Below are 26,498 nucleotides of genomic sequence, written 5' to 3'. Positions count from 1 at the left end.
GAGTCAGAACCAACATCACCAAGTGAAGCAATGCTTCTAAGTCCCCACATCTGTACTGTCACTAAAGCTGTCTCTATCCCCTCGATACTGGCGGAAGGATTCACCAGTTTCTGGCACACAGTTGGAGTCCTGAAGAGTGCTATCAGGGCGAACCCCTATCCATCCTGTTTGCTTAGACTCAGATTGGACCATGACTCAGCTAAGTTCTGCCATAATCTTGTGCTTCATCAAGGAGCTGCCGGGTTGTTGAGCCTCCGATCAGGAGGGGTCCTCCACTTCACTCCCCACAGCGAGTCTAGCCAGTCATTGGCCGACTTCAGGGACTCATAAAAAAGTTAGCTTTTCCATTTTATTACACCCTGGGCCATGCTGGAAACATCAGCACTTATCTAAGATCAAGTTCTGGCAGACACTTTATAGTCAACACAAAACGTTTGTGGAAATCCTGCATCTTTTGGGTATAATATGGAAATATAACAATGTTCTGCCCCTTGTGCCTAGGTGTGCCATGTACCCTTATATGTTGTAGTGTGGAATCACGGTCTCTGTAATTGAAAAGCCTGGTGATGAGGGCAAGTGGTGGTTACCCTGGTTTGGGTTCAGGCCCCAGCACATGGTGCGCTCTTCCAATGGTGAAAAAGTTTGATAGTTTCTGGGGTTTCAAGACTGTAGTTTTCCACTCTTCCAAAAACAATTCTGCTGGCTCTAGAAAGCCGATAAAATGCAATTTATTTTCTCTAGACCACCCTTCAGTATCCTCCATGTGGATTTCCATGCTAGTTGTGGTGGTGGCACAGAGGTCTGTAACAGTCTTCCGTAGCCCTCCACCTCCTGTCAGAGTGTGGTAACATGTCCTTCAACCACCGTCACACGTTCAAACATCTTTCTAAAATTGGCTCCGAGCAGGAACACCTCGATGTCTACAGTATTCATTTTAAGAAGTATTTCCTTCTTAGAGCTTGTAATGGCAGCCATATCATCTACAATCATTGGGGCACCCTGAGCAGTAGGTGATCTCTCTCAGTGTGGTGTTCTGCTGTCATGCCAGGGGGCACTGGGTTTGTATAATTATCAATTTTATTGGACTGTACCATCTTTCCAGGTTTTTCTTTCCCCATAATGAAGTGCAGAGGAGCACCAAGCCTCCACAGTCTATTCACGATCAGAAAGGCTCTGTTGCTGCCCCCCAGATGTGCCACCCCCAGCAGCTAGGATAAATGTCGCTATGGGGGGCCCAGTGATAGCAACAACACGGTTGCCTAGGGCAAAGGTGCCAGGAACACTTTTCCAGGGTGCACCCCCAATATTGCAATAATCGTCCTTATAGTCCAGGACCTGGCCAGAATCAAGGCCCCCCAAGTTCTTGCCTCTGTGTATCTGTTAAGTGCATCCCCAGACTCCGGTACCAGGGTGTGGCCCACTCAGGCTCAGTGTAACATGCTCTCTACTCCAAGGCCCCTCCAGAGGTCTTTCATGTAGGAGTTGGCACCCCACCAGGGCAACCATCCCCAAAAAGAGCACCCGTGGAGTCTATTGTTCCACACTCAGGACGCCTCTCTGCTGTTGCTCGCCCTGATAGCAGCCTCCAAGAGGGCTGCTAATGGATCTGAAGTTGTCAAGCTAAATTCAACAAGATGGGGGCAGGTGGGCATGGCCCAACTGCCCCCACTCCTGCAATCGAAATGGACTCTTACAATTTGGGGCCCAAACAGTCCCAACCCACATCGCAGCCCAGGCTCTCTGTGGAGCTCACCTCACCACGGTGCAGGAGACCTGAAGCATGCTGCAAGCCCCGGCCCAGCCTTCAGCCCAGGAGGAGCAGCGGTAGGCTGCAAAGTCACTTCAGACCCCACCACACATGAGTGTACCTTCTCAAAGCCTTCTCCAAATGACCTCAGCCTCAGGGCTACTGTTTAGCCTGGACCTCTGTCATGCCGTCCAGGGAAACAGAGAACGTCTTCGTCTGTCACTGATGGAACTAAGGCACAGTGGCCACGTGCATGGCGCAGGCCTCCAAAGCGGCGAGTCCCACTCCAGGGACAATCAGTGCTCTGCTAGGGCCCACTGGTTATTACAGCGTCTGTTGTTGGCGTTAGTGACCTAATGAGGGCCACCAGCGGAGCCAGGGAAGTACTAGGCAGGATAGTTTGGCGGGCGGAGGGAGCTTGCAGGAAACACATATTTGCGGCCATCTTGTTAGGCTCCGCTTTCCCGTTTTGTCCTATTTGTACCTCATCAGTGAAATGCGGTTTGAGGCCTATTGAACAGCAAGCATCTGTGTCTAGTCATACCTGTCACAATTAGGGCATCTACTGACACAAATAACAAGCAATGGCAAAGCCAACAGAACTCACCAATGGGAGGTTTTCATTTTTCAATGTTTTAGCCATTTTGTACAGCAGTGTGACTGCTTTAAAGCACGTGGAAAATAAAAAAACAAAGTTATGACACAGCCATATCGTAGTGCCTCTGCTCCATGAGCTGCTCGTTGTCTGGCTGCAGGACTTTGACCGAGTATAGAATTCACATAATAAGCTTAATATTTTTGACTGTGCAGGAGCTTTACATCATACTTAACCCAGATCTCTTGACTGGGGGAGAATGTCTGCATTGTCAGCATTCCGTCCATCATTTGTTTGTTGTAACGCTTTTCGCCCTAAGTGGGATGGGTTTTCCCAGACGTGGGACCCGTGCTCACCACGCCACTGGAGTCAAGCTATCCTGGCTGATGACGGCTGATAGCCAGAAACCGGTCCTAGGATGCTTGATTCCTGTCCAGGGAAGACATGGCTTGGCAGTTCGGGCTGGACTGTTCCCATGAGGCACAGGGTCAAGACTGATTTGCATATGGCCATGTCTAAACTGGGGTGGTGTAGTGGCCAAAAAACGATGGATTTAACCCAGATCTCTTGACTGGGGGAGAATGTCTGCATTGTCAGAATTCCGTCCATCATTTGTTTGTTGTAACGCTTTTCGCCCTAAGTGGGATGGGTATTCCCAGACGTGGGACCCGTGCTCACTACGCCACTGGAGTCAAGCTATCCTGGCTGATGACGGCTGATAGCCAGAAACCGGTCCTAGGATGCTTGATTCCTGTCCAGGGAAGACATGGCTTGGCAGTTCGGGCTGGACTGTTCCCATGAGGCACAGGGTCAAGACTGATTTGCATATGGCCATGTCTAAACTGGGGTGGTGTAGTGGGCAAAAAAACGATGGATTTAACCCAGATCTCTTGACTGGGGGAGAATGTCTGCATTGTCAGCATTCCGTCCATCATTTGTTTGTTGTTACATCATACTTAGAGCATGATAGTCCCCTTCTCTGCTAATCACAGTCCTCAAAAGGAGAGTATGCACCCAATTTCTATAGCACAAAACTTTACAAGACATGAAGAAATGGCTTAAGCTTAAGTTTCTACCCATCTTAAACCTGTTTGCCTGTGGAGGGGGCTTTGTTTTTATCCTTTGAACAGAACTTCAGTTAACCCAAATAGTAAACGTTGGTCACTGTTTTGTGTTCCTTTGACTTGCTCTACTTTGACAGGCATTAGATTATTGATACCGATCCGTGAAGTGCACACATAGCCCATACATCATTGGTGTCAATCAAGGTTACACAATACTTAGTTGTTGTGAATGACATGGTACAGATTCACTCACTGGCAAAGCAAGAACATTAATGCAAGCAAGTAAAATACCCCGACCCCTCTTTTATTGGTAGGGTAGTACAAGAGGCACTGCTATGGTTCAGTGTGCCCCTCAACACACTGGGCCCGCTTGCCACCATTCATGCCGCACTATTGATAGCTGTGCTCCTGAATTCAGTACAATGGGTGGTAGTTGAGTGCCCTGTGGAATCGTGCAGAAAGGAGCGTTTCAGAGAAGGGCATCTGGGTGAGAAATTCAAGAGACCTTGGGTGTGATAGAGCACTTATAGCCCTCTAAATTGTATGGGTGCACTATACTCATGGTTCAAATGCACTCACATGTATTTGTATCGTTTGCAGTGTCTCATGATTATTAAGATGCATTTATTTGAGTTATATTAGCTTCGAAATGTAGTGTGCACATTTATGTAGGGTTTGGCTGTATTAAAGAAACTTAGAATTCCTATATGTGTAATGTGCAGGATGAATTTATACTTGTGTAATGTAAGTTGTATTTAGTTTAAGTTGGCTGAATTGTAGGCCCAAACTGTAGGTTGTTTTGAGTTTCGTTTCTCCTTGGTTGCTCACAAATTATAATTAAATGAATCCTTTTTGTGCTCAAAGACAGTATGCTCTCATCCTACTGCAGGTGCCGGAATTCGACCTCGTTATTCTTAGATTTAAGGAGATACTCAGAATGTCTTTGAAGAAGCCTGGAAGGCGAGAAGGGAGGACGCCTTTCATGTCTGGCCTATCTGGGAACCAAGGCCACTAGAAAAGAAGAAATGTAATTAAAGGATTCTGTGGAAACTTACTGAAGGATGGTGCTAATGAATATGACGTATTGTGGGTTGAACATTGTCTTTTCGTATAATGCGTAGGGACAGATTTGAGAGACCAGCTTATTTTTCGGAGGAGAAGGAGCATCTTAGAGTGAGCTCCATAGCTTTAAGCTATCAGACACATTTGACGTGAGTACGTCTTAGGAAGTCAACACGTGCTGACACCTTTGGGATAGGATATTGGGGAAATGGGTAGAACTTTCATGTAGAGTAGGGAAAGATATTTATGGTTTTCTCTCAAATGAAAAGAGAATTGGACTCAGCTTCTATCCTTTGTTGCATTTCGACTTTGAAGTTCATCATATTATGCCTCTTATGCCGAATGAATTATATACGTAGACTCAGCTCTGTCTTGATTTTTATGTACCTGTATACTCTGATATTGAGGTGTGTTTATATTCAAGTATTTTTGGCCTTATAATAAATCCACAAACCTGGAATTCGGAGTCTGTGGTCCTTCAAAACATGTATAATTGAAAGTATAATCTTGAATTGTTTTACTCCCCTCCACACGCAGGCAATAAAAGACCATCTGCCTTGAACTTACTAAGGAAGGTAAGCAGCAAAATTAGCGTCACCAGGTGTGATAAGCTGGGAAGGTGCTAGGCCACCTGGGCACATTCCTATCCCTGTATTACATCACACAATACAACAGGTCTCTGTTTACTGAAACAGTTGCAGGGTGCTTGGAGTATTGCAGGAGGTTAGTGTGCATAAGCTGTTATTAGCGCCTTTTTGTGGTCCTGTTTGTCACCCAGTCATAACACTCAGTAGGGGGCAAGGGATACAACACTGTTGTTTCTGTGCCTTGTCATTGAGGTGAAGGGTATCTATCAAATAATGTTTTTGAGTTTGCAGATGTGTACTTGTGTACCACTGTGTGTGTGTGTGTGTTATTGCATTTGAGGGCTGCCCATGTGTGTTTGTCTGTTTGTGCTTACACACTTACATGGTTGTGTGATATAGAAGTGCTAGTGAGTGATCGTACATGAGTGCATGTGTCACGGGGGTAGCTGTGATGGTGTATGTGATAAATATATATATGTATATATAACCTACTGGCAGTCGCCAGTAGGTAGTTATAGTTAGGACCAAGTTCCCTTAGGAAGAGCATTTTTTGTTTTGCTTATAACTTTGGTGTCGTTTGATGAATCTTCATGAAATTTCCCAAACTAATTCTTTGTTCATATCAGCTCCTATGTGGGAAGTTTGGGGGTGATTTGTCAAGGTGTGGCCGAGAAAAAAGAGGGTCCCAAAACGTGTTTTCTCCATGGGATTTTCCATACGAAACTTTAGACAAGGCTACAGATCGAACAGGTGAACAGAATTGCCCCAAATTTGGCAGGGAGAAGGGTCTTGGTCCAGAAAGCACGCTTTTGTTTATTTGGTGTAAATCCATTCAGTAGCTTTGGAGAAATATCGAAATTTACAGATATCGATATTTGGGAATTCTGCTATCTGATTGGCTGAGGCGTTACGAGCACGAGCTTGCTGCTTATTGGCTGTGAGCGGTGCGAGCGGTTGCAACTAGGAAGTGTTGGCCGTAATTTTGTGATTTAGTTGAAACGAGTAATGGGGAAAAAGGGCCAAAAAAGTAGGGAAAGGGGAGGGTAGGAGCACTGTAATGTCAGTGGGGTGTTTAGGGTGTGCTATACAGGGAGTGTGAAGTGAAGTATTTAGTCCTACCGGTGTGAAAGTGCTGTTTTGCCGAGAGTGACAGGGTGCTGAGGTGAGGTGCCGGTACACTCGGGGATGAAAGCGTGCGCCTAAACCGTGAGCTGAGTGCTGTAATCTGATGTGCTGATGTATTTATCCATACCGGTGTGAAAGTGCTCTTTTGCGCAGAGTGAGATGGTGCTGAGGTGAGGTGCCAGTACACTCGGGGATGAAAGCGTGCACCTAAACCATGAGCTGAGTGGTGTAAACTGATGTGGTCTAGGCGCTGTAGCATACTGGCTGCTGTAGGATAGCTGTGCAGGTGGTGTTGGTATGCGTTTAGAGTATAGCGGGAATGGGAAGCAAACTACTCACTGGCACTGGTCTGAAGACTCGGGATGAAACCGTGAGCGTAAGCCGTGAGCCGATTGCTGTAAAGTGATGTGTGTGGGTGTTGTAGGATACTGGCCGCTTTGGCATATCTAGGGGCGTGGGAAGCAAACTACTCACCTCTACTTTCTGAAGACTCGAATGCAGTGTTTTAGGAAGCAGGGATGAAGAAATAATCGCGAAGAATATAATGCAGAATGTTGCAATGCCACAGAAGAACAATGGTGAAATCAGGTGTGTCTAAGAAAGTGAGTGTATGTAATAGGAAGGAGCAATAAAGAAATAATCTTGAAGAATATAATGCAGAATTTTGCAATGCCACAGAAGAGAAATGGTGAAATCAGGTGTGTCTAAGAAAGGGGCTGTGTGTAATAAAGCGATGGAGTCTGAAAGTTATATAAAGCGTGTATTTATTTAAGTGCCATAAATGGATCCACTGGTGCAAGAGGTAAGGCATTCAGGTGAGGCAAATTTCAACCGCATCTGCTGTATTCAAACGTAAGCTCCTGCATCAGTGAATTCCACATTACATGTTACAGTTTCATGTGACATAAACAATACCTATGTCACTTGATTGACTCGAAATTCTATAATGAAAATAAAGGTAGGATACGATTAGCACATGTATCCTTTAAGAAAAGAAACAAAAAAAAATTGCAAAGTGTAATCATCAAACTTCTTCGGTACCCTAGTACTCTTTTGTTGTAACACAAAATGATCTGGTGCGTGTCAGAATTGGTAATAGTTCTAGTCACATCAGAACTTTGAGGAGGAACACAAAATTGTGCTTTTGAGAAGCACATTAGGTACCCTTCTCGTCAAACCATACATTATTGTCTTCAGCTCTTTCACAAAAAAAATCTGGTGCAAAAGAGCTAAGGCACTCCAACCGATTCTGTTATATTCAAATCTGAAGCTGCTGTATTAGTGAATTCCACATTACATGTAACAGTTCCATGTGACATAAACAATCGCTATTAGACATGAATGACTCAATTCTATAATGAAAATAAAGGTAGGATACGATTAGCACATTGTGCCATCCAGTTCCTAAACAATGTCGTGTTTTTTGATGTTGATCGCCAGCTCGTGAGTAGAGGCTGAGGATGAGTAAATTTGTGTGAAAGGGCTTCGTGGATAACAGGCAGGCAGAGAGACATGTGCACAAAGAATAGAGATGGTTTCAAAATGGATGTCGGGTTTAGGCTAATTTAGGAAGTAAATAGCATATTTGGATAGGCCATACATCACCCATCCCTGGTTAGACTGGAGACATAAGGGGCAATAATGAAAACAGAGTTCAAATGCCTGAGCATACTTAGAAAGTTATTATATGAGAATAGTTCAATTGAAGTGTATTAAAAAAATTGAAAGGAAAAACTCAAAAAAGTTGGTAAAAATCAATCCAAGAACATGAATTTCTTACAAGTTTTGGAGATTGCAGTCCAGAAGTTCTTCAGCAGCTTGAGATGCGTAATGTTCCAAGAGGTCATTGTTGCCATCGTGTGAGAAAAGGGAAACGATCAAATTCATATCTTCGAAGGGACAGTAATGTTCCTCGAATGTTGGAGCGGCAATTTGAATTGGCATGCAATCTGCGATGTTGTCAAAGGTCGTACGTTGCAGTAGATCTTTCGCGGGTGCTTAGAAATCCCATTCAGCCACGATACCTTTTTGCATTGCATCTGCCATTGCTCTACTGCCTGGACAATCGAGTTCAAGGATTTCAAGATACTTCATTACCTGCTGGATATCGGGAGCGATTGTTGGGATGCTGGCAAGGCATACATCCATTCGCCAGTCGAATGGGCAAGTTTTGCAATAGAAAGATGGTTGCACGCAGATTGTATATGTGTAAATAAATGTCATGTTGTAGCTGGCTCCGATAATAGATAGAGGCAGGCAGCCAAAAAGTTGTTCAATTTTTTCACGGTATAGCTGTAGCTTCGCGTAGAGGCGTATTCTGTCAGAAAAGCTTGTTACCACAGGGAGCACAGTCATTTTTTACAAGCAAAAATAGTAGTAGGATGGCCACAAAGAGAGTGATAATTTTGGGCACTGTTCCTGTTATTCCAGAGATGATCGAATGAATGAAGTGAGGTATTATACCAAAAATAGTTTGAAAGGCTGTGAGAAGGCCGGAGGAGACCGTATTAAAACAGTGTGCCAGACCTTGAGTGTGAGATGTGTTTAAAATTGGGTAACAATTCACAAAGTGTAATGGGAGGTTCGAATTTAAAAGGGTCTGTATTTTACTGGAAGTTTGTGCTATCTGTAGGCGATCCATTTATTTTGCAGAAGTGAGGGACACTTCTGTTCTGAAGAAAAGCGCTTTAGTTTGGTTAGTTTAATGAAATATGTTTGCAAAGTAGGGATTCAAGGCCAAGTTGAAGTTTGGGAGTTAGTTTGTGTGGGTGGGAATAGACATTGCTACAGGAAGTTACTCGGTTTGAAACAGTAAGGACATACGGTATGGCACCTCACATTCCGTAGGAGTGCATGTTATTGACAAGGAGATAGCTCCCGTTAGAAAGCTGTGTGAATGTTGGTGTGATTGTGGGAGTTGGCGTACTTTCAAGAAATCAGGCAAGATTGGGGGCTGTAAGCTTAGAAGTGTCGTGCAGTTGGAAATTCTTGCATAGTAATGAATGACTGCCATTGTGGTCACAGTTTGAACCTGTGAGAAAAACTTCTGTATGCTCTTTAAGACAGCGATATGTAAATGGGAGAAACCACTGCTCGTGAATAAACGCGCTACAATATATAATTGCATACAACATGACAAACAACATGTACACCTATCAGACACAAAGACACTACGTACTGTGGGAACCGTGGCTAGCCATGTACACAAAGCAAACATGGCATAGCACCTCTGTTACACAATGCAGAATGCGGGGAGAGATGGGAGCAAAGTATGTGTGAAGGTGGCAAGTGATTCTCGATTATAAAAGTATACAATGCAAAGTGTTGAGGGGATGTGCCGGACAGACTTGAGTATGCAGAGCACACACTTGTACATGTGAACATACACTGATGGTCTATTGAGTGAAGTAGATAGTGGATGGAACCACAAAAGTACAGACAGTAGGGAAGATTTCGAAGACATAGCGCGGACGTGCCCTTGTCCCCCCCTCAATCTTTAGCGGTGTGGGCTGGCTCGGTGTACGCAAGGCTAGTGTAGGGGTATGAATAAAAGGCACGTTTCTCTGAGTGTGGTTCTTTTCTGGAATGGCGAACGTGTCTGCCAGGTCTGCACAGCTTACACTGCCACAAGGTTGACCTCGTGAGTGCAGGTGACTGTGTGAATGATGCTCTCAGCCTGCTGGTACTCAGAAACCGTTGTGCCCGCTGCAACACACATATGCCCCATAGTTCACCTTTCGCTACCACCTTATGTATAAGAGGGCTCACCACGTGCCGGCGGAAGCTCCTGGGGCGAGGTCTGCGAGGTCGGAAGGTTCCTCAGATCAATGCTGGCTACCGCGACACAGGCACACAGCGTTCAGTTTGAGGCCCAGCAGCGTGGAGTGCTCTGTATACTACTAACACAGTAGTAGAACAGGTACCAACAGTGAAACGGTGTCTTGATGCCACAATGGACGATGTTAGAACTGCATCTGAGAGTGGAGATGAAGGTACTCTCTTGGAGCAGGTGCAACCAACTCTAGGTCACAATATTGGAATGGTGTATTGATTCCAGTATAGACGATGTCCGATATTACTTGCTAGTGGGTTTTCACAGAACTCCTTCTGTTCAAGTGCATCAGACTCTGTGCTTCCGTAGGTAATTGCTGCACATGATTATTGGGCTTGGCTGACTACAGTGGCTGGAGTACACCGTGCTTTAGCAGGTCCGAACAGTGAAACGGGGTCTTGATCCCACAATGGATGATGTTAGAACTGCATCTGAGAGTGGAGATAAAGGTACTCCCTTCAAGCAGGAGCTACCAACTCTAGGTCCCAACAGTGGAATGGTGTCTTGATCCCACAATGGACTATGTTAGAGCTGCATCTCAGAGTGGAGATGAAGGTACTCCCTTCGATGAGGAGCAAGCAACTCTAGGTCCCAACAGTGGAATGGTGTCTTGATCCCAGAATGGACGATGTCCGATATTACCTGCTGCTGGGTTTTCAGAGAACTCCCTCCGTTGAGGTGCATCAGACTCTGTGCTTCCGTAGCTAATTGCTGCACATGATTATTTGGCTTGGCTGACTGTAGTGGCTGGAGTACACCACGGAACAGCAGGTCTGAACAGTGAAACGGGGTCTTGATCCCACAATGGACAATGTAAGAACTGCATCTGAGAGTGGAGATAAAGGTACTCCCTTCGACCAGGTGCTACCAACTCTACGTCCCAACAGTGGAACGGTGTCTTGATCCCACAATGGACTATGTAAGAACTGCATCTCAGAGTGGAGATGAAGGTACTCCCTTCCACCAGGTGCAACTAACTCTAGGTCCCAACAGTGGAACGGTGTCTTGAACCCACAATGGACGATGATAGAACTGCATCTGAGAGTGGAGATGAAGGTACTCCCTTCAAACAGGTGCAATCAACTCTAGGTCCTAACAGTGGAACGGTGTCTTGATCCCACAATGGAAGGTGTCCGATATTAACTGCTGCTTGCTTTTCACAGAACTGTTTCCGTTGAGGTGCATCAGTCAGTGTCTGTGCTTCCGTAGTTAACTGCTGCACATGATTATTGGGCTTGGTTGACTGTAGTCGGAGGACTACACCGCGGAACAGAAGGTCCGAACAGTGAAACGGGATATTGATTATCTGATTGAGGATGTCAGAAGTTAAAGTCTTTGATGATTTCTGTGTACCCCCTCCGACCAGGTGCAATCAACTCCGTGCATCCGAATCCAATGGCACGTGGCTGTGAGGTGTTAATGACTACTGCCTCTGGCTTACACTATGGTTAGCAGGGCTCACAATTCAGATTGAGTTGTGATTGTTTAATTACAGAATTCAGTAGGCAACTAACTACAAAGTCTTGAAATATACAGAATATTCTTTTAGTATATTTTTTTTAGATGAGTTATATGTTTAGTACAATGGTGAAATTCATCTTGCAAGTTCAAAGGAACACTGAATAGTCTACACTGTGGACAGTAGAAATCGCAATTCGAATTGTTTTGATTTATTTATTGCAGAGTTTTCTGTAATTTATGTTGTATTTTGGGAAGAGGAAGTGAGAAAAAGTATTAATGGATGTCTGTGTGACTAATGCCTTCAATTAACACTGCAGACAGTAATGTTCACAATTCAGATCGAGTCGGTATTGTAGATGACGCAGTCATGTAGGAAAAGACATTGCTGCAGTGCGCTCTGTCTGCACCATGCATACGCGTCATCGCAGGCTCCTCACACGCTTTTTCTTGCTTTGCATACGACAAACTGTGTAGCTCACATCCACCTTACGAAGCTGTGGGTCTTTGCTGACCGCTCTCTCTGGCCTACACTGCAGACAGCAGTGTTTACAATTGAGATTGAGTCGCTATTACAGATGATGCAGTGTTGATGGCAACAGACATTGCTGCTAGTACAGCCCGCTCGCAGCACTGGCAGGGCACATGCTGAATGCTTTTGATGTGGCTATCTGAGTGCACTAGAACTGCTGGACCCTTTATGATACAATCTTTTTGTGTATTACTTCAGATCTACTGCCTGTATCTCAGTATACCACAAGTTATGGTTCTTTTACGATAGAATCTTTTCTGTATTATTTTACATCTACTGTCCCTACCTTACTGCAGCACAAACTATTGACCCTTTTATTATTGAATCTCTGTGTGTGATCCAATGATTACTGTTGTAGTTGATGCTAGCACCAACCATTCCCTGAGGGCTGGTTTACACTCACCGCACACGCATCCAGCACAGACGTCACTGGATATCTGACCCTGGTGATAAAAAGGAGTCGAGCGCACATGCCCATACCCGCTTCCACTATCTATCTGTGTCCGTGTGTTCATTATCTATGCATGATACTGCCCCTGGGCCGTACCACATTAGATTGTGCTGTGGACAGCGTATGCAACCATGTTACCTCTGGCAGTGGGGAAAAGTTCTGTTATGTAGCTTTTAGATGCATGGCTATCACAGGTGGAAGGCTACTTTACAGACCATGAATATTGATGAAGATGATGGTTGATTGTTGTGTGTACAGTCAGATATGTGTACATAGCAAAGAGTTTTCTGAAAAGCTCTGTAAGCAGAAGAGGAGTCTCTCATCAAACACTATAGAGAGAATGGCGAAAATGGGTGGGGTCCTCCAACTGTTACAATGGGAAATGTTATGAACCAATCAAATGCTTTTCACATGGCAATCACGTAGCGAGCGTGCAAGGAGGCCACACCCGATGCGATTTTGAGAAAATATTACCTTAATATAAGTTTATTACAGTTAGAAATATATAAATGTTTAAAGTATTATAGATTTCGCTTGTTCTCATATTCACTTTAAACTTATTTTGATATAGTTTTGAGACAAAAAAAAAATTAGGGAATTACGTTCCCGGCACGAAACCATACATCTATGACGTAACACAGGGCCTGGCAGCTTGCACTCATCGCATACGCAATGCGCAGCAGACGTGACCCCACACGTACATTATGTAAGGTGCGGCTTGGTACTGGGTATCCGTCGCATACCAAAATAGCAGCTGGCGAGACCACATACGTATATGATGTTACGCGGGACGTGGTGCCACAAACCCATGCTCATCCTTTTACGAGTTTAGCAATATGGTGGATAGGATTTGCGTGCAGATGGAGCTTTGTACACTACCGGTGCAGATTATTTTTTTGAAGATATAAAACATTACATAATTTTTAAAGTTAAAAAAAGGTTTATAGAGTTCCAAAATATTATTAAAAAAAATTGGAAAAATATAAGTTTTATAAATATTAAAATATGAAATTAACATTTAAAAAGCCTTCGAAATTCACTGAAAAAACCATAGGTTTTACAGACGTTATAGTTAGGAATTGGCATTTAAAAAACCTTAGAAATTCACTGAAAAAAACATAGGTTTCAGGGGCGTTATAGTTAGCTGGACATTTCCCTCGTACAATTCCCCCGTTATAGTTAGTTCAGCTAACTATAACTCGCGCCCCCGCAATGCACTGCTGATGACGTCACATATTACATCACTCATGACATGGTCAGTGACATCACTGATGACATCACTGATGACATCTGAAATGACATCACTGATGACATCACTGAGGACGTCATCCAGTGAATTTGTGTTTCTGTAAATTTTAAATATGTTTAATATATATATATAGGGAAAAACCTATGGAAGAATGAGTGGGTGTATAAGTGTGTGAATGGATGATTTAGTAGGTGCGTGACTGACTCTATAAGTGAGTCATTAAACGTATCTTACTCCAGAAGAGTGATTAAACTGTGTGAATGTCTGTATCTGTCTGTCTGTTGGTGTATAAGCGGCTGCATGGTTTTCTGAATAGTTATATGAGAGTTTCTATGGGTTATTGATTGGTTGTCTGAGTATCTGTTTGGGTGCCTGAGTGTTTGTGTGGGTGGGGTGTGTGTGACTCTGTGCATACATGTGTGAGAGGATGATTCTATGGGTGCATGGTTTTAAGAGTGCATCTGTGATGGAGTGTATGGTTGGGGGAGTGTATGTATGGGTGTGTTAGTGATTGAATGTATATCTCAGTGGTACATGTGTGAGTAACTACATATGTGAAAGACAGTATATATGTGTGTAAGAGTATTTAAGTGGGTATATGTGAGAGTGTGTGATTGTTAGAGTAGCTGTATGGATGAGTGTGTGCTTGTATCAGTGATTGTATAAGAGCGTAAGAATGTGGTACTATTCTTATGAGTAAGTGAACTTGTGTGTGTAAAACTGCATAGGTGAGTAAATGGGAGTGTGATTAATTATTTTCATGACTGACTAGGTGTGAGAGTACCTCTATGGATGATTGGTGGTGTGTGAGTGTCTATGTAGGTGTATAAATGCATATGATAGTCCTGTACTGAGTGACTGTAAGTATGAGTGACTGTACAGGTGAGTGAGTGGATGTGTGTGTAGATCTAAGAGTCAATGAGTGTGTATGTAGTTATTGGTATTGGAGTATCTATGGTTTTGAGAATGGACGTCTGAAATTTTGATTGAGTATATCAAAGGGTGTGAGAAGATGCACTAATTTATCACATGGATGACGTCATCAGTGATGTCATCAGTGATGTCATTTCAGATGTCATCAGTGATGTCATCAGTGATGTCACTGACCATGTAATGAGTGATGTAATATGTGAAGTCATCAGCAGTGCATTGCGGGGGCGCGAGTTATAGTTAGCTGAACTAACTATAACGGGGGAATTTCTAGGGTTTTGTACGAGGGAAATGTCCCGCTAACTATAACGCCCTTGAAACCTATGGTTTTTTTCAGTGAATATATGTATATATTTACATATGTATATATATACATATATACATATGTGTGTGTGTGTGTTTGCTGTTACACACATGCATGATTCTGTGATATAGCAGTGCCAGTGTGGGAGTGAGAGAGTGTGTATGTGTGCACACACGCAGTATTGATTTTTAAGGGGGTGAAGAACTAAATGTTCAGTCTAGAAAGGTAGACATCAAGTGTTCTACAAGGAGTCGATCAATATGGCAGGCAACGCACAGTCCCAATTTGTCTGCAGCACTATGCAGTGTAGTTCACATGTGTCATTTTAGTGATCAGAGACCACTCACAGATATTGGCATTATCAAGCTCTCGGGTTATGGCAGATCCGATTATGCAGAGAAATTGGGGTGATGTGGAAAAGTGTTTGGGAGGGGAGTGTGAGGGCAAGGTAATCTTCCCAGTGAGAACACTACTCAGAAATGCTACAAAGTCAACAACATATTGTGCAGCACTATGACGGCAAACTAGAGCAGCTGTTGTTATATTTCTATTTAAAGCACTGCTGTAAGATCATGCAATGTCAGCTCTGAGGATGATATATGCAGATAAAGATACTTGATGCAAGACGGGGGAAAATGGGTGGGGCCAAAGCAAGACAGAGGGAGGCCAGGGGTGAGGCAGCATATAGGAGGGGTGAACGGGGGTGCTTGTGGAAGGGGAAAGAAGAAAAACTAAAATAATAGTACCTTAATCACAGTGTGATCAGCCGAGTGACAGCACTCAATCTGAAGCAATCAGTACGTGGTCCATGCTCCAGCCAGAAGAGGAAGTGAAGCAGAGATGCACTGCCAATTAGATGGCAGCCAGTAAGAGTGGCAATGAAACCAACAAATGGTAAACAATGGTTGAGCTGCAAGCTTCTTATTGTATAAATATATTGTGCAAATGAGATCGCATGCAGCACATGCGCTGTTGCAAGCAAGACCTAATAAATGATGGAAGTAATGCTTGAATTGATTAATAGTGTTCATGTGCGCATATTTGTATTTATGAACATTTCTACCACTGAAAACATGCCTATCATCAGGCATAGTGCCATATATAAAACAAGAATCATGGAAGGGGGTATACTTTAAACTGAAATAAATAAATTCACCATAAGACTTTGTTAGGGATGTATTCATAATAGAAATTCTATGCTTACAGCTGGCACTGAGTTTCCTGTTTTTCTGACCAAACTATTGAATGTGCACTGCAATCAGTATTCAGTAAGCGGTGTGTTGCTTTTAATAGCTGCAAATAATGTGTTTCATTCTAGCAAAATGTCAATGTTTGAATGCAGTTACATTGGATGCCAAGTGGCTCAGGGCGCACAGCTTTATTACTGACATTTTCCCTTTCTAAATACAATGACTGTTGGTTTGAAACCATGGAGTCCATCAAATGTGTTTCTATACTGAGTCAAGGAAGAACAGTATTTTTCTTTCTTCTTTGCTTACCAAGGGATATCTTTTCTCCTGAGTCAGCTGGTAGCAGAAAGACCAGGAGGGCCAATGCTGATATGAGCACACAGGGTACGAGAAGGTTGAGTCCATAGTATAACGTCCTCCGTCTCATGATCACGGTGAAAGTCACATCGAGGTATGGCTCTTTACAGCATTCATAGAAATTTTCACTCCGCTTCCCAGTTACCCCTGTGTTAAAACAATAAGAATTACAAAAATGGATGCTATACAAAATAAAAAATAAAACACATTGATTAACTAATATTACAATACAATAGTTAACAATATTAACAATGGTTAATAGCCAAAAAGTACAGGGAGAGAAAGGGAACACAGCAACTCTGTAAACAATGGCTTTCTTTCATTGTTAAATACATATTAGTCACTATTCATGCTGTGGCCATGCTCAACAGAATACTTCTTATCCTCTCTCTATACCTCATCTTCTTTCTTGATCTAATTTCTCTGTCTTCCTCATCGTGCTCACTCTATTATTTCTCTACTGCACCTCTATTTCTCTCTCACAACCTACCTCTCAATTTACATCACAATTCTTTCACTACCTCACTGCTCTGCCTCCTCTGCCTCTTTTTACCGCTGTTCCCTCAACCTCACCTGAGTCACCACCGTACTCTTTGTTTTCTTTTTCTCTACCTCTTTCCTATGTTAGTACCTTATCTTTCACCTCCCTTTGCCCATTCCTCTCTATTTCAACTTTCCGAGTCTTCGCTATCTCTCTCTCGACCTCTCTCTATAAATAAATATCTCTACCTCACATCTCTGTCTCTACCTCACATCTCTATACCCCACTTGCTTTCCCTGGCTCTACCACTGCATCAACCTTGCTTCTCTTTCTCTACCCCACCTCTGGCTCTCTATTTAACCTATTTTCAAACTATTCAACTCTCTTTCTCTAACTTTCACACCTCTCTACTTTCCTCTCATAGCTTTCTATATCTAACCCCTCTTCTAATAGTCCCACACACTCTATTTCATGTGCCTCTCTACCTTGCATCTTTCTATAGTTATGTCACTACCTAAACTCTTTACTTCTTTCTGCATATATGTCCCTGTAAGTTACCTTCATTTTACCTTCCCCCCTCTCTCTTCTAACACCTCTTTATACCACACTCCATCCCTGTATTTCCTTCTCCCTCTGTCTAGTTCATTCTAAAACCTTCTGTATACCTCTCTGTCTCTACCTACCTGTTTATCTTTTTAACCTATTTATTTATTTTACATTTTGGCTACTTCAGCTTTCTGTCTTCACCTTACATCTCTCCCTACTCCATGTAACTTCCTGAGCTGTATCTGCTTTTTCCTTCTACTTTATCACTGCTCCAATACTGTTCTTTACCTCTCCTACACACAAAGTTGGTGGTCACTGTCTAGCCAGGGAAGTGTAAACAGAGAATGAGAAGACAAGGGGCAAGTCTGTAGAAGAGAACTATGGAGAACATTATCAGACCAGTGCTTTGATTTCAACAGTTGCTGTGAGAATGCCAGTTGGGTGGGAGGATTAATTTGTGCATATTTAAGCTACAACTTCAAGTGCTATGTGTATATTTCTCTTTTAAATATTATGGACTAGTCCACTAAACATCCACCAATTTATCTTTACCATGTCTTTCCAACAACAATAGACTTGTTAGACAAAGAGTCCCTCATACAAGTTACGCTATGAATACTTTTTCACATCTTCTTTTGGTATTATTTGACTGGTAGGTGCTGGGCAGCTTCAGCTTTTAACTATTTTCTCATTCCTTCATTTCTAAAGGTTTAACATATAATGTAATTTAGCTTGGTATCAGGAGTGCTAGAATTAGCTAAGAATTAGTAAATTAAAAGTTGTTCTGAACAGGCAGGGTCATCATATGTCTTGCTCATGGTCCTAAAAATTCTTACGTTGGCACTGCTTATCACCCCTGTGAGAAAACAGGGCTTTTTACAGATTTCCTCCACTTTTCGCCCCCATTTTGACTACAAGATCCTGTATTTCTGACTCTGACTGTGCCCTGGGCTCTGCTGACCAGGCCCAGGGCCAGTGCTCTATTTAAAAGGTACATGGTAATTAGGTGTAATTACAATTCATAGTAACAACCTACCTGTAAGTTCCTAGTATATGGTAGGGAATGTAGGCTTACAGGAGAGGCCTAGGAGGATTTAATGCACATAGGTTTGCACTGCTGTGGTGCCTGCTCTCATTTTAAAAGCCAGCCCTGATCTGCATGCTGCTTTTAAAATAAAACTGTGTCCAAATTCGACATTGGAATTAAAGGTACTTTCAAATTCATTTAGTACTTTATTTATACATATAAGTCACCCCTAAGGTTTGCCCTCTGTGCCCCAAGGGTAGCCTGCCATGTTAAAATAAGCAGGGACAAACTGCCAATTTCATTTTTCCCCATTGAAGTACATTTACTCGATAGGCTAATATGAGAAGGCTCTATTGAACATTAAATAGTCTATCTTTTGACAGGTGTGAGCTAAAATAAGAATTCAAAGTGTCAAATTAATAGTTGCAATGAATCCAACAACTTGCCAAGTTGGATTTATTATAATTATTGTAGGAAAGAAGTTATAGAACTGCTTTCCTAAGGTTTCCCAATTCAGCTCTGTAGCAGACTCGTCTTATCGGCCAGCCTTAGACAGGCGGAGCCAAGCTGCCTTAATGAGGTGTCAAGTGGCCTAAACTGAGACAAAGGAGACATCTAGTGGAAGGAGATCTGCTGCCTGCAGGTGCCAGGACAGGAAGGGGGCTGGGAATTTGAAAGGGTCTTCAAATGAAAAAAGAAAGTAAGAACAGGATGCAGGCCCACCCCCACTTCCCACGCCCTTAGCCAGAAGGGAACCCCTGGAATTAGATTTGGAGAGGGCCTGGAAGGGGAGTATAGGGAAAGGTTAGCCACACCTATAGGTTGGGTTAGCCAAACCTGAACCTCCAGTAGAGATTTTCTCCATTTCAATTTTTGTGGAACAATGCTTTCTGGGACAAAAATGTGCCACACTTCAAAAGAAATTGCCATCACAGAGAGTGGCACCCTGCACCCCATTAGTCGGGGGCGGCACTGCTTGCCAGCCAGAAACCTGGTTAAATATGGGAAATCTGCAGAACAACTTAGATCCCTGCCTGGAAATTTCAAGAGAAGAGGGAGTACATGATTGAACCCCTGGCGTGCACCACAAAAGGGCTGAACTCATATGGACTGCACCTGCTGTACACTTTGGGCTACACAAAAGAGTTGCTGGGTTGCAAAACGATTAAGGAATGGACTACTTGAAAGCAACAGATACAAAAGAGCTTCAAAATTTTCTTTTCTTCAAAATGTTTCCTCTAATTTTAAATTTATTTGCATTTCCTTCAAATTGTCTTTCCTTAAAATTGGTTTTCCATGATTTGGTTTTCGTTTTTCCAGTAATTCAAATACAGCAGTGCTGAACTCCATCAAAGTAAAGAGCCTCCACTGTGCTGAGAACTCACAGAGTCACCTATCAGAGCTGCCTTAAATTCCTTTACGACGTAACAACAATGGGGAAAATGTTTTGTCTTCCACTGTTGCTACAACATATCAGTGAATAACCAGATATAGAATTGGGTGTTCATGATAGTGACTCTAGTGGCTTAACAAAACTAGAGGGGAGCCCGTCTTCAAAGTATGTGAACCCAATTAGGTGCTCTGAAGCTAGGAGCCTGATGCCCGTGCACAGTTCTGGAAGGGTCCCCCTTGAGTCCAGGCCCCCCCTCCACACGACAGGTGCTGCTGGGGCTATTTTTAGGCCACTGAGTGACTCTCAATGAGAGCTATGAATTAAGATGCATTTAAACATGTATTTGCAACTGAGCCTCTGAATTTTGGGGCATATGTACAAGCTCCTATCGCAATCACAGCATCACTTTCATGTTGGGGATAGGGGCCTCACCTTATTTACAAGGCAGCGTTAAGCCACTTGGCGTGGCTTTGCGCTGCCTTGTAAATATGGCACCCTTTCATGCAATGCTTACCGTGAAAGTGGTGGGTAATGGGTGTTGCTGTGGGCGTTCAACCGCAACACCCATTGATTTTGACGCTGCTCCCTATTTACAAGGGCAGCGTAAAAAGGAGGCAGCGCAAAAATTAAGACCCTGGAAAACCTTGTCTTAACTTGATGAAACAAGGAGAAATAAAGCACACATGGAAAAAGCAAAAAACCTTGGATTGTCTATGTACAGGAAGTTCCCCCTTCCTGCACATAAACAATCTTTTAAAAAAAGGACATTTTGTGACTTCCATGTGTGCTGCATTAAGGCGGCACCATGTTCTCTTAAATATGGTGCAGCCTTGTGTTTCTGAAGTGGCGGAGTGAGGCGTTAAGCCATGACGGCTAACGCCTCACTCTGCCACTTCAGTTGTGAATATCCTCCTTTGTGTCTCCAGTACCATAGAAACATCACGACTTTGAGAGCCCACTTAGGGGCATATTCACAAGGACTTATCTCCGATTTATCTCCACCTTAACGCAACAAAAGTGGAGATAGATTTACACCCAATTCACAAGCAGGTGCAAACCGTAGACATCGCCAGTATTGCCATGATAACTGCCCCAAAATCTAACACCACGGCGGACACCACCAACTTACTCTTATGAGATGCAGAGTAGGCGTACCCGTGCAAAAACACATGAAAATACAACAACACCACTTTCACAACGAACTGACAGACCCGCGAAGCGAACCAAAAACTGGCGATAAGCTGCCGTGGCCGCAGGTATTTAACCAGTCCCCCCGGACCACCACATAGGCAGCGTTGAGTAAGACAGCGTACCTACCGAAAACGCACCACTCTCACAGACCTAACGCATGTGGTAGTCATTGCCCACTACAGGCTCAAAAGGACAACTATTCTCCGCATCATGACACACATCGCCCACAGGCTGACGGTCCCAACACAGCAGAGGACCAACACCCCACCTCAGACAAAGCTGCTGGCTGTGCTGCACCTGTTGGCCCCTGGGACATTCCAACCAACAACTGCCAGAGTCGGAGGAGTCTCACAGCCAGCCCTATCAAAGTTCATCACACCTGTCCTGGATGCCATCCTCAGCTTCATACCTCAGTACCTTTACTTCCCCAACACTGCGCAAGAACAGCTAGAGACTAAGCAAGGCTTCTATGTCATAGCCAGATTCCCGGCCGTGTTGGGGGCAATTGACTGCACACATGTTCCACTTGTCCCCCCTGCGGATACTGCACACCACTACCGCCACCGAAAGCACAAGCATTCCATCAAAGTGCAGGCAATAGTGGACCACCAGGGACTCTTAACCAATGTCATCGCCAACTACCCAGGCAGTGTGCACCATTACTTCATCTTCCGACAGTCCATCATCAACCAGTGCTTCCAGGATGGCACATATGGAACTGGACTGCTCGTTGGTAAGTACCTAATCAACACACCACACATCCCACAGCCAACAACGCACAAAGCACATCAGTGGGGATGCACACGTGACCAAGCCACATTCGACATTTCAGACTACACGACCACCTACCAGACATGACTACACCACTCCATGGTCATCCGGGGCTACTCCCTGAGGGCTGGCTTACACTCACCCCACACACAGCCAGCACAGGCATCACTGAGTTGGTGGGCCTGCCATAACATCCTGCCGAACCAATTATTGACTCTTTTCTCCCTGCACTGTCACAGGTGATCAAGGATATGCACTCTGCCCTTGGATGATGACACCCCTCCGGGACCCGAACACACACGCCCAGAGGCAGTACAATGCGGCCCACATACGCAGCAGGGACATCGCTGAATGCACATTTGGTGTGTTGAAATTACATTTCAGGTGCCTGGACTGCACAGGTGGGAAGCTCCTCTACAGCCCGGATGTCATGTGCAAGATGATCGTTGCATGTTGTGTGTTGCACAACATCTGTGTTTGCACCAGGGCCCCGTGGATCCCAGTACCAGCGGTACCGAATGATGATGATGGTGATGGGGCAGGTGGGCCACATCCCACTGCAACTGCGGCAGGAATGGCTCGTAGGAACTATATCATTGACACCTACTTCTAATGAGCACCTCACATTGTGTCGGTCCGTGGCAATCACATTTTTGCAATTTAACTTTTGGAATTGTGCATTGTCATGTTACATATCCCTGGGGATACAGATGATATTTGCTTGGTCGTGCACATTTGCCAGTCCTGTTGTGTCCTATGTTCAGTTGTGAAGGGGTTGCTGTTTGTACCGGGATGTTGCCAATGTTGAGGTGCACTTCTACTTATGTGCGTATGCTGCATGGTGGGTGTGTCGCTACAGCTGCTCCGATTTGACTGCTACTGGTCTCTTTCATGTGGTAAGCCTGTCAGTTGTGTCCTTCCACGGTGCTTGGATGTTGTGGTCTGCATGTTGTCCTCTGCAGTTGGCCAGAGTGCATCCGTGGTACTCCGCTGTTGCTGTATTTTGGTCAGTGGCATTTTCCGTATGCTGTACTTGTGCTTGTTCCCGCAGTGCGCGTGATTATTGCTGCCCTCGCGCTGTTTATCCCTGCTTTCCTCATGGCGGAAGTGCTCATCGCAGGTTTTCTGGTGTTGTGGTTTGTGTTTTTATCTCAATCGGGGTAGTTGTATTATGGACATTGTCTGCGTTATCTGGTGGCTATCGCATGCTAACTCCCTGTTGTGAATTCCACGTTGACACAGGGTTGTTTTCCTATTGAAAGTTGCGTTACGCTACTCCTGCGGTAGTTATCACACGTTCTTGTGAATATACCCCTTAGTGTTTATAAAACATGTCTCTTTGTAATGAAGAATAAATATTCATAATATGGGAGTGGTTACAGCACTCAGAAGTGACCTCAAGTGACAAGTAGCATCTTATATAAAAGTGTATTAACTGATAAGCATTGACAATTGTTATATTCAGGGGTCTCTAGTTGGCAGAGGTAGGTACCTTTGACAAATATGGACCCTTGCATCTAGTCAGGGTAAGGTGGTACACTCCAAAAATAACCCCTGCTCACCCCCTTGGTAGCTTGGCACGAGCAGACTGGCTTATCACAGACGCAGTGTGCAAAGAATTTGTGAAGACATACAGTAACCAAGTGACAACACTACAGATGGACACCACACAAGTTATACATCAAAAATAAGTATTCTTTAGATAGACTTATCACAAGACCACAAATGACAAAAATCCATAACACTGTACTTAGAATGGTAGAATTAGCTCAGTTCTCTTAAGATGGTAAATGCGACACTCAGAGTTCAATGTACCTTAAGATGCGTAACGCGAGACAACGGAAGTGTTGCAAAGACGGTGATGCGTTAAAGACCTGGTGAAAAGAAAAAAAGATGGCGCTTTATTTTTGATGCTACACGCTTCCTTGTGATGCGGCGGCGTCTGCTGCGATGTCAATCCTCTTCTCCGGCAATGCGAGTTGCTTCCACAACGATGCGAGCTGCGACAGGCCCTGTGACACGCTGTCCAGGGATGCGGCAGCGTCTGCTGCGACGTCGATCCTCTCCCCTGGCGATGCGAGTTGCTTCCACAACGATGCGAGCCGCGACAGGCCCTGCGATACTCTTTCCGGTGATGAGGCCGCATCTGCTGCGACGTCGATCCTCTTCTCCGGCGATGAGCCGCGACAGGTCCTGCGACACGCTTAACGGTGATGCGGCAGCGTCTGATGCGATGTTGATCCTCTTCTCCAATGATTCAAAGCGCTTCGGTGGACCTGCGATGACTCAACGATTCTTCTGCGACACGCTTCCCGGTGATGCGGCTGCGTCTGCTGTGACGTCGATCCTCTTCTACGGTGCTGTGAAGCGACAGCGGCAGTTCTGCGACACACTTCTTGTTCGTGAGTCGCGCTTCCAGCTCCTTGCGACACGCAGTTCCTCAGAAGGCCCAATATAGCTGCAGGCACTTCCAGAGGACTCTTGGGGAGCTGGTGGTTGAAGTCTGTTGTCCCTGAGACTTCAGCAGAAGACAAGCTCTTTTCCAAGCCCTTGGAGATCCTTCACAAGTTGAATTAAGTACATACAAAGTTCATTTCTCCTTTCTTAGGCAGTCAGGCAACCACTGCAGGCCAATCCCCCAAGCAGCACTTCAGCTTAGGGATAGTCTCTCCTCAGTTTCTTCTGGTTCCTCCCCTCAGCAAAGGTTTCTTCTTGTTTCCCAAAGTGATTTAAAGTTCTTGGGTTTGGGTCCCAATATTTATACCCAGTTTCTCTTTGTTCTCTGAAGGCAGAGAGGGCTTTGCCTAGTCCAAACCAGTTCTGGTCAGTCCTGGAGCACTTTGTTGACATGACTCCTTCTTTCCTTTCACAATGCAGGTCAGAGACATCAGACACACCACAGGAGGTGGAGCCAGCATTGTGGAGGGAAAGCACAGTCCTATTCAGGTCCCAGGTGCAACTCCTGCCACCCATCACATTGGAGATCTCTCTATTCAGCCCTGCGCTGACTCACCCTGCCTCCGGGAATTCCCCAGCCCCCTGGAATTCCCCAGCCCCTGTCACTCAAACTCCAGACAAGGAATACACAACCGAGCAGAGGCAGGTTTGGATGGTTAGACAAGAAAATGCCTACTTTCTAAAAGTGGTATTTTCAAACACAGAATGATAAAACCAACTTCATTAAAAGATGTATTTTATTATTCTGAGTTCAGGCATACTAAACTCGAATTTCTACCATGTTCCCTGAGTCAGTTAAGATTATAAGATGTAATAATTAGACCGCTTATTCTGGCCTATGGAGAACAGGTAGCCTTGCAATAGACAAAAACGAAAATGGCTGTAATTCACTATTAGGACATGCCACACACACCAGGCAGGGCATGTCCTACCTTATGCTTACAACGCACCCTGCCCATGGGCCTATCATAGGGGTGTCTGATATGAAGAAAAGGGAAGGTTTAGGGACTGGCAAGTGGGTGCACTTGCCCAGTCAGCATGGCAGTACCAGACTGCACACAGGCTCTGCAATGGCAAGCCTTAGACACACTTTTACAGGCTCCTTCTGTGGGTGGCACAACCCGTGCTGCAAGACCACCAGAAGCATTTGGTTTACAAGCCCTGGGCACACTCAGTGCACTGTACTAGGGTAAACCAAACCAACCAATCATGGAATCACTAATCCATACATCAATTTACAATAGGGAGAGCATATGCACTTTAGCACTGATCAGCAGTAGTAAAGTGCCCAGTCATAAAACAGCCAACAACAGGTCAGAAAAAATATAAGCGGAAGGCAAAAAGTTCAGGGATGTCCCTGCAAAAAGGTTCAAGTCCAACAACAATTAACTATGCTACAACTGTAAAAAAAACTTTCTATGGGAAGAAGCTATGCAAATATGCATTAAATTCTAGCACATTTTTGGCCCCTTCTGAAATTAGCCCCAAATTCCAATATAACAGTCCAACTTTCATCTTTTTTTAGTCTGGCCCTATGGTAGTATGAGTGGTTATTTAATAACTTCAAACATAGTTTGAGAAACTCCACCCTCTTAACAATTACAGTAATCAGTTAAGCCTCTGGCTCAGAAACTCACAGTCGTCGGTCCATGACATGAGGGAGAGCACTATTTCTAGAGAATTGTTATGTTTTACTTCGACTTGACAGCAGACTTTGTTACAGTCAGTCAGGAGCTGTTTATATTTGTATCCAACATAGGGATTCTACCATGTATTATGTGAATATATATGCACCCATGTGTGTGCTGCTATTTTTATTTTTATTTGAAGTGTTTAGTCATACGTGAAAAATGGAGCAAAAGGATCAGAGCTCCTTCTCTCAATTTGTGGGACGGGCAATGTTTCCAAAAATTGTAAAATACCCCTCACACTTTGAAACCTGATTCAGTGTCATGCTTCATCATTGGGGTCTTCCCGCCCCTCTGCGGGATGGGGCATGCTACGACTTACGTAGACGCAGGAGCACTTTATTCAGTGATTGGTGAGTATGTGTAGTGCGTGGGATCTTGAAAAGAAAATGTGAGATGGTTAAAAATTCTCTGGCTAGTGGAACAAAAATACTTTATTGTCTTCCCTGGCTGAGAATAGT

At 44.2% G+C, this 26,498-nt stretch overlaps 1 protein-coding gene across 1 annotated transcript in view; it reads right to left on the bottom strand.

Annotated features, from left to right (window-relative positions):
* The window catches only part of CHRNA7 (cholinergic receptor nicotinic alpha 7 subunit), a 402,919-nt gene that overhangs the window by 68,970 nt on the left and 307,451 nt on the right, over window positions 1-26,498 (bottom strand). The window contains exon 7 of the mRNA XM_085644057.1: window positions 16,436-16,630. Coding sequence (XP_085500183.1) covers window positions 16,436-16,630 — 195 coding nt within the window. The remainder of the gene's footprint in view (window positions 1-16,435; window positions 16,631-26,498) is intronic.

The sequence above is a fragment of the Triturus cristatus genome, chromosome 3_1 (genome assembly GCF_964204655.1).
Source record: "Triturus cristatus chromosome 3_1, aTriCri1.1, whole genome shotgun sequence".
NCBI lineage: Eukaryota > Metazoa > Chordata > Amphibia > Caudata > Salamandridae > Triturus > Triturus cristatus.
Note: the sequence above shows the minus strand (reverse complement) of the source record. Positions and strands in the feature narration are given on the sequence as shown.